Genomic DNA, 12700 nt, shown 5'->3' with positions numbered 1-12700 from the left:
CCTGCCAACCCCAGAGGACCTCCCAGGCCAATGCTTACCTGAGGGATATGGGGTCACGTTGAATAGACTGGGGCTGACAGGGAAGCGACAGATCTCACTTAAAAGTGTGTGTCGTGGGGAGTTGTCAATCCTCAGGGGAGCATTTTCAAGGGGCTCTTTCGACTGTAAGGAAAGTCACCTTTTGGCCGCTGACTCCAGTCCATGGAAGTAAAGAAAAATAAAGCATGCCTTGCGTGCAGAAGGTTCAAATCTAAATCTCTGATGTCTCCAAGTGGGGGTGGGAAAGTCTCTTGCCTGAACCCCCCATGGAACTGATACCACTCGGAGTAGACAATACTTAGCTAGGTAGACAAATAAGGTGACTTGGTATAAGGCAGCTTCCTGTACAGTATTCCTGTGCAAAATAGTCATTGTTCAGTTGTGAATGATGTCTTATTCTGTGATCTTATTAAAGTTGGTTATTTTTAATGGGGGGGGGGAATTAATTTCAGGACAAGTAAGGGGAACTAGGGGGAATTGTTGGATGGTAACATAAAAAAAAAAATAACTTAAAAAGAGAATTGTGCAGTTTTTCTTTTCTCCCTCTGTAAATCCTGTAATCCAGAAATCCAGAAATATTTTGTAAATCCTGGCCAACTCACACCCTTCCTGCCCGCCTCCCCCAATTCTGAGATTTTACCAGGTGTTGTCCACGCATTTTTAGCATATTTTTCTGGCCACAGCAAGGGCTGCAAAACCTAAGTTTTTCAAGAGAGTGACTTTTGTGCTAATTTTTCTTCTATCATGGAATAAGAGAAGAGTACAGTCAGTACTCTAAGTGACTGGTTTTTAAAAAAAACAATTTTGCTTTAATTGATGAGACTGCCTGATTTGTCATTGCGGGTCAAGATAAGGAGTAGAATCACATTTTAATTATGTTAAGGGTGATAAAAATTGCTGCATGCCCCCAGTTATTTTGGACAGACAAGCGATGAGCAAGAGTCAAGTTGAGTTCTTTGTGATCTAGCAAGTTACTTCTGCATTCCTGTGCCTTGCATTTTAAGACTTCTTTCCAGATATTTAAAATTGTTCTTGATGGGGAAACTGTTGAAGAGGTTCAGATTTTGAACTGCCATCGATACACAGGGCATGTTCTTGTGCCACTGATGTGGTGAGACTACTCTATATTTCAAAACAGTAAATGCCATTAAAGTGCTGCGTGAGAGAAGAAGCACATTGTATACAGTAGGGTGAGTCAGATTTTAAAGCAACAGTGGATTTGCAGTGTTATTTCACCTGAAAGAAGGCAGGAAATAAGATACCAGAAGAGGATACAAGTAGTTCTTGGAATTGAAGCGGGAGTGTGTTGGTAGAGTGTCAGGTTTCAAGGCCAGCATCAAAACCTTGGATTTAAAAAATACATAACCCTAAACTGAGAAAGCAGAATGTGCTAATCTGGTTCCCTTGGTGACCGATAACATCAAAACAGAACATAAAATAAAGCTAACCTGGGGGCCTTAATAAGAAAGATCCCTACTGCAAACAGTCATATATTTGAAGTGAATGTTTTGCATTACTTTCTACTTGGTGACCCAGGAAAATAGTTGTGGGGAGGGAAATAAATTTAAAGTGGAATTAGCAATCCCAAAGCTGTGTTGTGCTTCTGCTACAAAAAATAAAAATGCATATGTTGACTGCAGTTGAAAAGGAATTAGAATTGCTTTTGAGATGGGGGTAAAAAAACCCCCCAAGAATGAGAAAGGAAGGGGGAAATGCTGTAGTGACATGAAAGGTCAAATGTTTCTGGTATCTCTTGCACTAGATTTATAATGCCCTAACTGCAGAATGTATGGCAGCTTTTTAATCTTGTCTCATGACAGTCTATAAATACCTGGGTTTGGAGCTTCTTCATGCTGTTGTCTAAAAACCTTTGGCTCTACCTTAACCACAGTCTTGAAAAAAACGGAAACCTTTCCTTTGATCCATTCTCCTGTGAAGATTTGAGAGATATTCTCTAATGCGAGACAAAAAAGATCCTGTGAAAGGAAAAGTGAATATAGGAATGTAAGTGATCGGAGGAAAAATAAAGACCTAAAATATTAAGCAGACTGCAGCAAATAGTACCGTATTTTTCGTCCTATAGGGCGCAGCGGCCCATAGGACGCACCTCGGTTTTTTTTGGGGGGGGGATGAATAAAAAAAATTTATTTCCCCCCCAGCCGCGGCTGCCGCCCCAAGCCTTGCGCACACCTGCCTGAAGCACGGGGAACCCTCCAGAGGGCTCCGCGTGCTTCGGGCTGCAGGCTGCCGCCCCAAGCCTCGCGCGCCCGGCGGGACCTCCCGCCGGGCGCGCAAGGCTTGCGGACACTTGCTGGGGCTGCAGGCTGCTGCCCGCAAGCCTTGTGAGCCCGCGGGAACTCCCGCCGGGCTAGCAAGGCTTGCGGATAGCTTCCTGAAGCCTGGAGAGCGAGAGGGGTCGGTGCGCACCGATGCCTCTCGCTCTCCAGGCTTCAGCGAAAGCCTGCATTCGCCCCATAGGACGCACACACATTTCCCCTTCATTTTTGGAGGGGAAAAAGTGCGTCCTATGGGGCGAAAAATACGGTATTTATTCTAAATATTTATGTTACGCTTTTTGAACTGCTCAAATGAGCTTGCAGCCAAAATTAAAAATAATAGTCAGCAATAAAAATATACTATAAATGGCACAACCAGTGAAGCAGCATTACAACAAAGGAGGAAGGAAAAAAGATGTCTGAATAATCATTCTCCCTTTGATAGAATATACAAGAGTATATTCAACTCTTGAAGTTGCATTCCATCATGAGTTCCTTTGATGCCTCCAAATCTCTGTAACTGTGCTAATTAAATGTTGTAACTTTGAGCATTCTGTGGCTCAGTTAAGTTTCTGATGAGCAAGACTGGCATGTTGATAGGTGCAGGGTGTTTTTCTTGCATAGACTTTTCTGGGGCGGTTTTTCTGGAAACATTTCTCAGTTTTTGCTGTGGTTTTTAGGAAACTGTTAGGTCAAGGGGAACACCTAGTGTGTTTTCATCTAAGTGTAGTGCAACATATTTGTAGTTTGGATTTTTGTTGTTTTTTTAGAGGCATTTTTGTGACCAGTATTATTCAATCGAATTTCATAATGGTGTGGATCTGCGCATGCTCAGCACGAATCTGTTGCAAATGAAGTTTAAATGGAGGAAGGGAGTCTTGAATGGAATATTGAGTGGAGTGAGAATGAGAATCAGATTATATGAGAGACAGAAAAGGGTGGCAACAGGGCAATATATATGAAATAGTATATTCTATTTATTTTGGGAGCAATAATAGAGGCCCTCTTGTTACGAGTAAATGGGCTGAATTGCATCAGTGGCAATAGGTTCTACAGCAGGGGTCAGCAACCTTTTTCAACCGTGGGCCTGTCCACCGTCCCTCAGATCATGTGGGGGGCCAGATTGTATTTTGGAAAAAAATAATGAACAAATTCCTATGCCCCACAAATAACCTAGAGATGCATGTTAAATAAAAGGACACATTCTACTCATGTAAAAACATGCTGATTTCCGGACTGTCCGTGGGCCGGATTTAGATGGTGATTGGGCCGCATCCGGCCCCTGGGCCTTAAGTTGCCCACCCCTGTTCTACAGCTTACAGTCTGCAAATGGTTTAATGGATTGATTTGCATGGTGGTCCATGCAACATTTGGGATACAGAGGATAAGAATGGCTTGATCCCGTGTGCTGGTAGTGAGCCTGCTGGGAGTCTGGGAAAGAGAGTCTGGGAAACTTTCCTTCCACAAACTAATTTATCTTGGTACCCAAGCCATTATCAGCTTTATTTATTTTTGCATCTGTTGATTCTTGAGAGCTATAGAACTGCCATGTTACACGAGTGATATCTACTCATTCTTTGTGTTTGTGCTTCCCCTATGGGTGATCTCAGCTCCTCCAGAACTGAGACCTGCTACAGTTTCACAAAGTGCCTGCATATAGTGTGGAGATTGCTGTGCTAACATGAGCTTCAACAGCCTCAGTCTGCATTGCCTCTTTTGACCCAGAGGCAGAGGTTGAAGGACTTACGAAGTGTCTTGCAGAAATTGAGATCCAGCTGAATGCCAGCTGACTTAAGCTCTGCTATTTCAGCTCACAGAGAAAGCACTTCAGGATTATGAAGGAGCCTAAACTGCTTTAGGTATGTTTTGGATGAGAACACATGTCAAAGCCCGATAGCAATCTTTCTGTGCACTAAGTTGTGTTTGACACTCTGTTCCAGGTACCTTATTTATCTGAGGTATGCTTTCTAAACAATAAAAGAGACTTGTAAAATAGGCCTGTCTGGTGTCTACCTTTATAATGTTTTTGGTACTAGACAAAAAAGTTATTAATCACCCGGGCTTCTTAAATTGTTGTAAATTTAAGTTTTCTGTTTTAAGGATTTTATCCTTTGTTGTTACTTGTATTGTGACATAATGGTTGTACAACAGACGCAGGTGGTGCTGTGGTCTAAACCACCGAACCTCTTGAGCGTGCCGGTTGTAAGGTTGGCAGTTAGAATCTGCGCGATAGGGTGAGCTCCCGTTGCTCTGTCCCAGCTCCTGCCAACCTAGCAGTTTGAAAGCATACCAGCCTAAGTAGATAAAGTGCTCTGGCTTCCGTCACGGTGTCCTGTTGTGCCAGAAGCAGTTTAGTCATGCTGGCCACATGACCCGGAAAAGCCCTCTGCAGACAAATGCTGGCTCCCTCGGTCTGAAAGTGGAGATGAGTGTTGCACCCCATAGTCGAATTTGACTGGACTTAACCATCCAGGGGTTCTTTACCTACCTTGACCAGTGTTTGTACAACACCCTAAAGTCCTAACAGAAAGAAAAGTAGTATATTTATGTTTTGAATAAACAATATCTTACTGAGTTCATGCATTCAGAAGAGAAAAGGCAGTCCTGCATCGCAGGGGTTGGACTACAGTCCTATGATTCTATGACACTTTTTCTGGATATTGTATTTTTGGCAGCCTTAAGCTTAAGAACCTGTTAGTAAATAAGGATATAGAACCCATCCAAAGAGGCAGGATCTCTTAAGGGTTCCTAGAAATCCTGATGTATCCAACTGAAAAGGCCTTAGATGTGCCAGAGAGCAAACACCATCAGTCCCAGGCCAAAGTCTAGCGGATGGCTTTATTTGGCTCACTAGTGCTGAAACATGCTGCTCTTTTTATTGTTTTGCTTTTTTTTTGTTAGTCAATCAAAGTGCTCAGTGAGCAGAAGAGCAGGATATAAATATCAATGATTACAATAATTAAGGCATCCGTTGATAAATGACTTTCTGCAGTTTTGCAGGCGACAGTTGCTAGGCAGGGCAGGGTACCCATGGACCATCTTTGATGTGCCACATTTAGCTTCTGTTCTTCCACTCACTATAATATTTGAAAATGTGGAAGCAGCTATTGTTGTTTGTGCCAGTAGCCTTGAAAATTGTTTTTCACCCAGCCTGGTTTAATCCAGGGGTGGGGAACCTTTTCTGGGCAGAGGGCCAAGTCTTTATCTCTCCTGCCTCTGACAAGGGTGCCCACCTGTCAACCCACCTGAGCTGATAATGACATCAGATTGTGCTTCTATTTAAAGTCCCAATTGAAGTGAACTGTGGGGCTTCTAAGCAACCCTCTGCAAGAATTCTTCTTGGTTTGAATGAAAAGTGGGGTGGGGGTTGTTTGTGCGGCTAATTTAAAGTCCTTTGTACACATCCCTGGAGCAAACTGCTGAGGTTTGAAGAAGTTTGTGGGGGTGTGGGGGGTGTTGTTGAATGCATACTCCAATCTGCTTATTAGTTCATGGGCAGATGGGAGTGTACCTTCAAAGGTCCTCCACTTCTTCAAACTTCCATGGTTTGAAGAAGAAACATGGGGAGTGGGGATGTTGCAGTCACATTCCAATCCACCCATCAGCTGATTAGTCAGGTGGGAGCGCACTTGCTGGATCCAAGGAGCAGTCCAGGGAGCAACCAGAAACATTAAGCTGCTGATCATTCCTTTAAACTCCCATTCTTATCCATCCCACACTTGATGTTGGGGGGGGGGGCATGACTTCCTGAAATGGACCTCACGGGTCACGTTTTGCCCATGGGCCAGAGTCACCATTGGTACAGACGTACCTTGGAAGTCGAACAGAATCTGTTCTGGAAGTTAGTTCGACTTCCAAAACATTTGACTTCTAAGGTGCGACTTCCAGTTGGCTGCAAGAGTGTCCAATCTGAAGCTGTGCTGAACGTTCGGCTTCCTGAAATCATTCACAAACCAAAACAATCACTTCCGGTTTTAAATTATTTGGGAGTCAAAATGTTCGAGTTTACAGGCATTCGGCTTCCAAGGTTCCACTGTATAAATCTGTTAAATTTCATCATGCCTAGCTTTTCTCTCCTCATCCACCCCTTCTTGGTTTCTTTTGCTTACCATCTGGCCTGCAGAAAAGTTCCAGACAAGTTGAAAGATTGCTCAATACATGATTTTTTAAAGTTAAAAATCTACTTAAAAGTAGTGACTCAGTCACAAAGCACTTAAAGCAGCAACGCATTGAGTTAGGCAGTGGAATACCTCCTAATGCAGGAAAGCAAAATTCTTGCACTCACAGTGTAAACCTATTTAGTGACAGTGTCTGTAGAGAAGCAGAGACAGTGATAGTTTCCTATCTTGCAGCATGTGAATTGTGGAGTCTGACATAAATGTAAGCCTACCAATCAGTGTGGGTCAGTCTGGAGTGGGCGTGCTGCCTGTGTCCAGTCAGGGAAGAAATTGGAGCATGCAAGGGGAGGAAGGAGCATGCAAAGCCAAGGCTTGGAGCAGACATTCAAGTTTTGGTTTGGCTATTATTAGATACATGGTGTTGAATGGAAAAAATATACTATGCCACAAAACTCCTATATATTTTTATTTTGTTTCCAACTAAAATTTGGAATCTAGAACTTCCTACTAGAAAGCGAAAATTGTCATCTTATTTTGTATTGGGTGAGAGTCTGAAGATAAACAGCCTTGTTTAAGACTGCAAAATGTGTACCCGTTGAAGCATTGCTTTAAAATACAATTTTTGGGGTCCCCCCCCCTTGTTTTGCGATGCTGTTTAAACATTGTGAATAAAGCTGCTGCTCCTAATCAAACTGCAGGGTAGAGGAAAAATCCTTTTCCTTTGCTTGGTGTCTGCTGTTCAAATAAAGCTCAGTGTTTGTTCTTGTGACTTGCCCATTATTATTAGCCCCCTGGGTACTTGAGATTAATCTACATTTTATGCATTTCCTTTGGAAATGTGTAACAGCGTAACTAACTTGCCACTGTGAATAAAATGGAAACCGTCAACTGTTCTGAGGAGATTTATGATGACTTGCCACATTCATGGTTACCTTCATACAATATTTTGAGTCAAATGTTGATTCAGTATGAAGCAATAAATCCAAGAGGCTTGTGTATACAGGTCCACCCCCCGCTTATGCACAGGTTACCTTACGGGCTCCTGTGCGCATAAGCAAAAATTGCCAAAGCCGAGAGCACCCTCTAAAAAGCCTCCAGCTCTCCAGCTCTCCAGCTCTCCCCCCCCTCTCTGGGGCAGCTGGAGGCTGGGGGACGTGCATGAAAGTGGCTGCTGCGCTGCTGTGTGTGTCAGCTGCTAGGCGGGGAGGCTGAGCAGCCTAAACAGAGCCCTGCTGCACCCCCAATCTCTTTCGGGCTTCCTTCACCCTCAATGAAGTCCTCTTTGGGTTCTGGGAGGGGTCTCCTCGCGAGCCACAAGGACTCTCCAGCCCTCTCCTGCCATTTCCTGGTTTAAATCTATTTATTTCCCAGTGCCGCACATATATGCAGACATTCACAAATTGATCATGTGCCGGGGGGGGGGGGACCACACACCTGTATATGGTTTAAAGCCTTATAAGTTATTCATATTACTTACACTGAGGTCCTCTTCCGAGTGTCTTCTGGTGGTTCCCTCAAGTGAAGTTACAGGGAACCAGGCAGAGGGCCTTCTCAGCAGTGGCACCTTCCCTGTGGAACACCCTCCCATCAGATATCAAGTAGATAAAGAGCTACACAACTTTTAGAAGACACTTGGAAGGCAGCCCTGTTTAGGGAAGTTTTTTAAGTTTGATGTTTTATAATGTTTTTAATATTCTGTTGGGAGCCGCCCAGAGTGGCTGGGGAAACCCAGCTAGATGGGCAGGGTATAAATATAGTAGTAGTATTAGTATTAGTATTAGTATTAGTATTAGTATTAGTATTAGTAGTAGTAGTAACAACAACAGCAGCCTATTAAACACTTACACATGTATGGTGAGGAGAGCATTGAGTGTTGTAGTATTATGCTTTTAAAAGATTTACTTGTGCATCTGATATGCTACTAGGAAAGTAAAATGTTGGGTTTTTTTTAGCCTTTTCTCATCCAGAATAAACTCAAATATATGCAATATTTTTTTAAATGAAAGCTAAAGTTGCCCAACTTCCCATTCCCAGATTTCTGTGCAGTTTTCGGAGAAATTATAATGTTATTAGTTGAAACTACAAGTGACAACTGTTGTAATAAAATTTGAGCCAGTTTCTTGGTCCCAGTCTTAATATGCCCGTGAACAAATAAAAAGTGCTATTTTATTATGTGAGCTGTTTGTGATATTCTACTGGCGCTAGATGGAAATTAAAGAACTTGGTTCTATTGAAGGACTAAGGCTGCCAGATTGCCTTTTGCCTGCTTGGGCTTATTTATGAAACCATGGATATATTACTAGTTGATGATTTAGTATCCAACATACCAGTCTCTGAAAAGCATAATTGTTCATATAGTTTCTTTTTTTACAGATATTCAATGGCTATTGCTGCTTTTATTGTCCTTTTGAAGCATGGTTTGCTTTATGCAGGAATGTTAAGACTAACACAGGCTTTCCTTTTTTCCTTTCCAGACGTTCCAACTTCAGAGCAACCTGAGTTGTTCCTAAAGAAACTTCAGCAGTGCTGTGTCATTTTTGACTTCATGGACACACTTTCTGATCTTAAAATGAAAGAATACAAGCGCTCAACTCTTAATGAACTTGTGGATTACATTACAATAAGCAGAGGCTGTTTGACAGAACAGACTTACCCTGAAGTAGTTAGAATGGTAAGTTTTATCACGAACACTTTATAAATCAAGATAGTGCTAGCTAGTATGTGTGCTCAATAGAACATTGGAGTTTGCATGACGGATATTGCGTATTGCTGTAAAGCCTTTCAAATGCAAAATGGGGAAGACAACTTTACTTCTGGTAATTCACAATATGAGATGCAGCCAAATTTATTATGTCTGCTCAAAATGCAGTGTGTGGGTTGGGATCACAGAAAACTCATAGGAGGTATTGTATTTCTTATTTTGTTTAAATATAGGTTTTTCAAATGTTGGGCTTCTTAGCTGTGGTTCAGAACACTTCTATACAATGTTCAAAAGTTGTTGTGCAGTGTTTTGATGTTAGGGGAAATACCATTTTACATATGCGACATTAAAATGCTTTAAAGTTATGGATTTTAAATAGTTATTTGGATTGCACCTAGCACTGTCTTACTCATTGTATTGATTTTTCAAATGGCGAGGGGCCTTTTACAACTTGGCGTTCAGTGGAAGTTGGAGGAGCCATTAGAGTCTATGTTGAGATTGCAAAGCACTTTGTGAATAAATTTTTTTACATCTGTTCAGACTTGAACTGCAGTTGTGTGTGGAGTGTGCTGAATGTGTCTTTAACACAGTCTTTATCAGGTTTCTGTGCCTACTTTTATTTGTTTGACTAGAGGAAATGGACGAAATTCTTTGAGAGATATGCTTGATCCTTTCCCTTTCCTGGCTGACAAAGACAGGAAGGCTGAGATTATCTGTCTGGGCAACCTTGAGAGAAGGTTCCATGCCTTCTGTTCTCAAGAAGGCAGTGATGTGCCCTTTTGATGAAGCTATCGTTTTACTCAAACAGACTGGGAAATTGTCTAGTCTTGAGTATTGGAGTCTTAGGCTAGGTAGTTGTGTATTGTGTTTACCCAGCTTCAAATTTACCTGCATGGGAGCTCATTGTCTAGATCCCTTTCAGTCTGGTTTTATGCAGAATTTTGCGACAGAAATGGTTTTGGTTGCCTTAATGGACATCTTGTACTGAGAAACACAAATCTGCCTAGTTTTATTTTAAAGCCACCCCATTTAGTCGTCGTGATCACATTTTGTGGTATTGAATTCCATAGTTTAACAGTGCATGGTGTGAAGTACTTCCTTTCGTCTTCCAACATTAAGCTTGCATTGGCTGTCCCCAGCTTCTAGTGTTCTGAGATAGAGAGAAAAACCTCTCTCTGTTAATTTTATCTACAGCTTACATAATTGTATACACATCTATCATTTCCCTCCTTCTTGTTTTTTTTAAACTAAAAAGCCTAATGATCCCTAACATGGAATTTGCCTTTTTCACAGCTTCTGCACAGTGGGGTCCACATCTTCATTGAGCTATCTACTTTGACCCCAAGGTCTTTCCCCTGCTTCTTCACTTGTCAGTTCAGACTCTATTAATATATGAGGATTTATTGTCGCCTTGTGCATCACTTTACACTTGCTTATTCTCCAGGTTCTCTCTCAATTTCTTAGCTCAGGATACCAGATGAAAACAGTACCCCACCCAAATTTGGAACGGTGGTTACGCCAACAGGAAACCCGTTTCATCTACATGTTCAACTCTGTTCATCTGGGGGGATTGAATTCTGAGTTAGATTTTCATTGTTTTATTTAATTGTATTATGTGCCATGATCCACTGACTGGATGGGGTACTGTTTTCATCTGGTTGTCAGGCATTCTTGCTGTTAATGTTGTGCTGTATCTTTTAATTTCCCTTACAGTATATTAGTTTCACCTGTGGCTAACTATATTATGTTCTTTACAATTTGTTACCAGCATCAGTGACTACAGTATCATATGAGCACTGATCCAGAGCATATTTTCTACAGCGTTTATATTTACTTACATGTAAGATTGGGTATGTATCTTAGTTGTATATATTGTATTATGCATTTTATTTTATACAGACGCAGGTTTCATCGCATGTATATTGTAATTTCAGCTTGTTAAGAAATTGAACTGCATCCTTCTCACATTCTTACAAGTCTGGCTGATGAAGCATTGAACGAAACAGATTGCTTATCCGGAAACTCTGTTCCGGCGATATTTGGTGACAGATTATATATCGAACTTTTGAATTATACTACTGCGAGTGGTGAAGAAGATTTAGAGACTTTAGTTGCAATTTCTGATAATTTGTATTAGTCTATAAATAGTGCTTAGTGCCATTGTTATTGGCAATCGTGTTGTGTTATTTTGTTCAGCTTGTCTGTATTGCAACACAGTGTTAGGATATTTCTGTTCCACCTTAAAAGGGAGCAGGATGTTTGTGTCACAGCCTGCGTATTTCCTGTTCACAGGATGTTTCTGTTTTGCCTTTGCTTTCGTTTCTCTCTCTGTGTCTGAGACACTGAAGCAGTCAGTCATGTTTTTTTCTTTGTTCTGACCAACGCTAAATAAACTTGTAAATATGCTCTCCTGCGTGCATCTTTCGCTGTGCATTATCTGCTGATAGAGCGTGCACCAGCTCTGGAATGTGGCAAGCTATTTCTGGAGCTCGTGTCGCTAATTGAATGATACTGCGTTGTCTACAGGAGATTGATGGGGGCCATGATGGACTTTGTCTCCCTGGCAGTATCCCAACACACAGAGTTCAGGGATGGGTGGCAGGTAGTGATGACTGCAGAGTACTTGGAGTCAGAGTTTGTACTGCAGAGTTTGGCGGATAGGTAATAATGGCAAGCATGCAGCATTTGTTCAGTGTCAAGCATCAGAATCTAGGTTGGAAAGGAGGAAACCTGTAGTGTTGATTCAGTCATGGCCTGAAACTTCCAGAGGGCTGAAATACACAGGTGTGTGTTCCAGTTCCCACCTCCCTGATGGGAGATCAACTTGCATTTAAGGGACAGTGCTTCCATATTGGGCCATTGTTACTGGGAAATAGCTGAATGAATTTCTGAAAAGGGATAGTAGATATCTGAGGATGTTGGCAAACAAACCTCAGAAGCAATGGATCAAAGAAGCAGAGTTTAAACTGGTGGTTCTTTGTTGGTAGAAGTATCTGCCAAAAAGACTGCCCCAGTTGCTGCTTCTTAAACGTGGTCCTGGGAAAGGGAATTTTCCCTTCTGAAGCAGAGGTGCCCATGTCTTGGTCCTTGGTCACAGTATTTTAAAAAATGTTTTAGGATAACATAGATGGGAAACATTGGTTTATCCTTAGCTGCTGTGACTGAACAGTGTAAAAGATGAAATAAAGTTGAAAGCATTGTGAGGAATATTTGTTTAAGTTGGTCATTGGTGAAGGGGCTGTTTAGATTGAAGTTGCATTAATAAGATATGTGTCTTGCATCCCAGCAACATCCAATTTCCCTGTACCATGCTTATGGGAAGCACAAAATGTTCATGCTCTTGTGCTTGATATATATGCATCCTTCAGGTTTAACTAAAATCTGACAGAGCTGATTTTATTAATGAGATATGTGTAGGCAAAATGTAAGGTATGATTCAGTTAACTAATTGGCAGCTTTATCTCGGGGGTTGTGCTGTAAAAAAAGTGATGCTGGTTTGGTGGTATAATTTCTATGGTACTCGTGAATCTCGCTGTTCTTAAAAACGAAGTAGACAGACTGCTGTG

General features: G+C 41.7%; 1 protein-coding gene across 5 annotated transcripts in view; it reads left to right on the top strand.

The window, feature by feature from the left end:
* The window catches only part of PPP2R5E (protein phosphatase 2 regulatory subunit B'epsilon), an 89282-nt gene that overhangs the window by 44950 nt on the left and 31632 nt on the right, over positions 1–12700 (top strand). For all 5 annotated transcript variants that reach the window (XM_079947681.1, XM_079947680.1, XM_079947683.1 and 2 more), the window contains one exon: positions 8908–9104. In XM_079947681.1, coding sequence (XP_079803807.1) covers positions 8908–9104 — 197 coding nt within the window. The remainder of the gene's footprint in view (positions 1–8907; positions 9105–12700) is intronic.

The sequence above is a fragment of the Podarcis cretensis genome, assembly GCF_951804945.1.
Source record: "Podarcis cretensis genome assembly, chromosome: 1".
Taxonomy (NCBI): Eukaryota; Metazoa; Chordata; class Lepidosauria; order Squamata; family Lacertidae; genus Podarcis; species Podarcis cretensis.
Note: the sequence above shows the minus strand (reverse complement) of the source record. Positions and strands in the feature narration are given on the sequence as shown.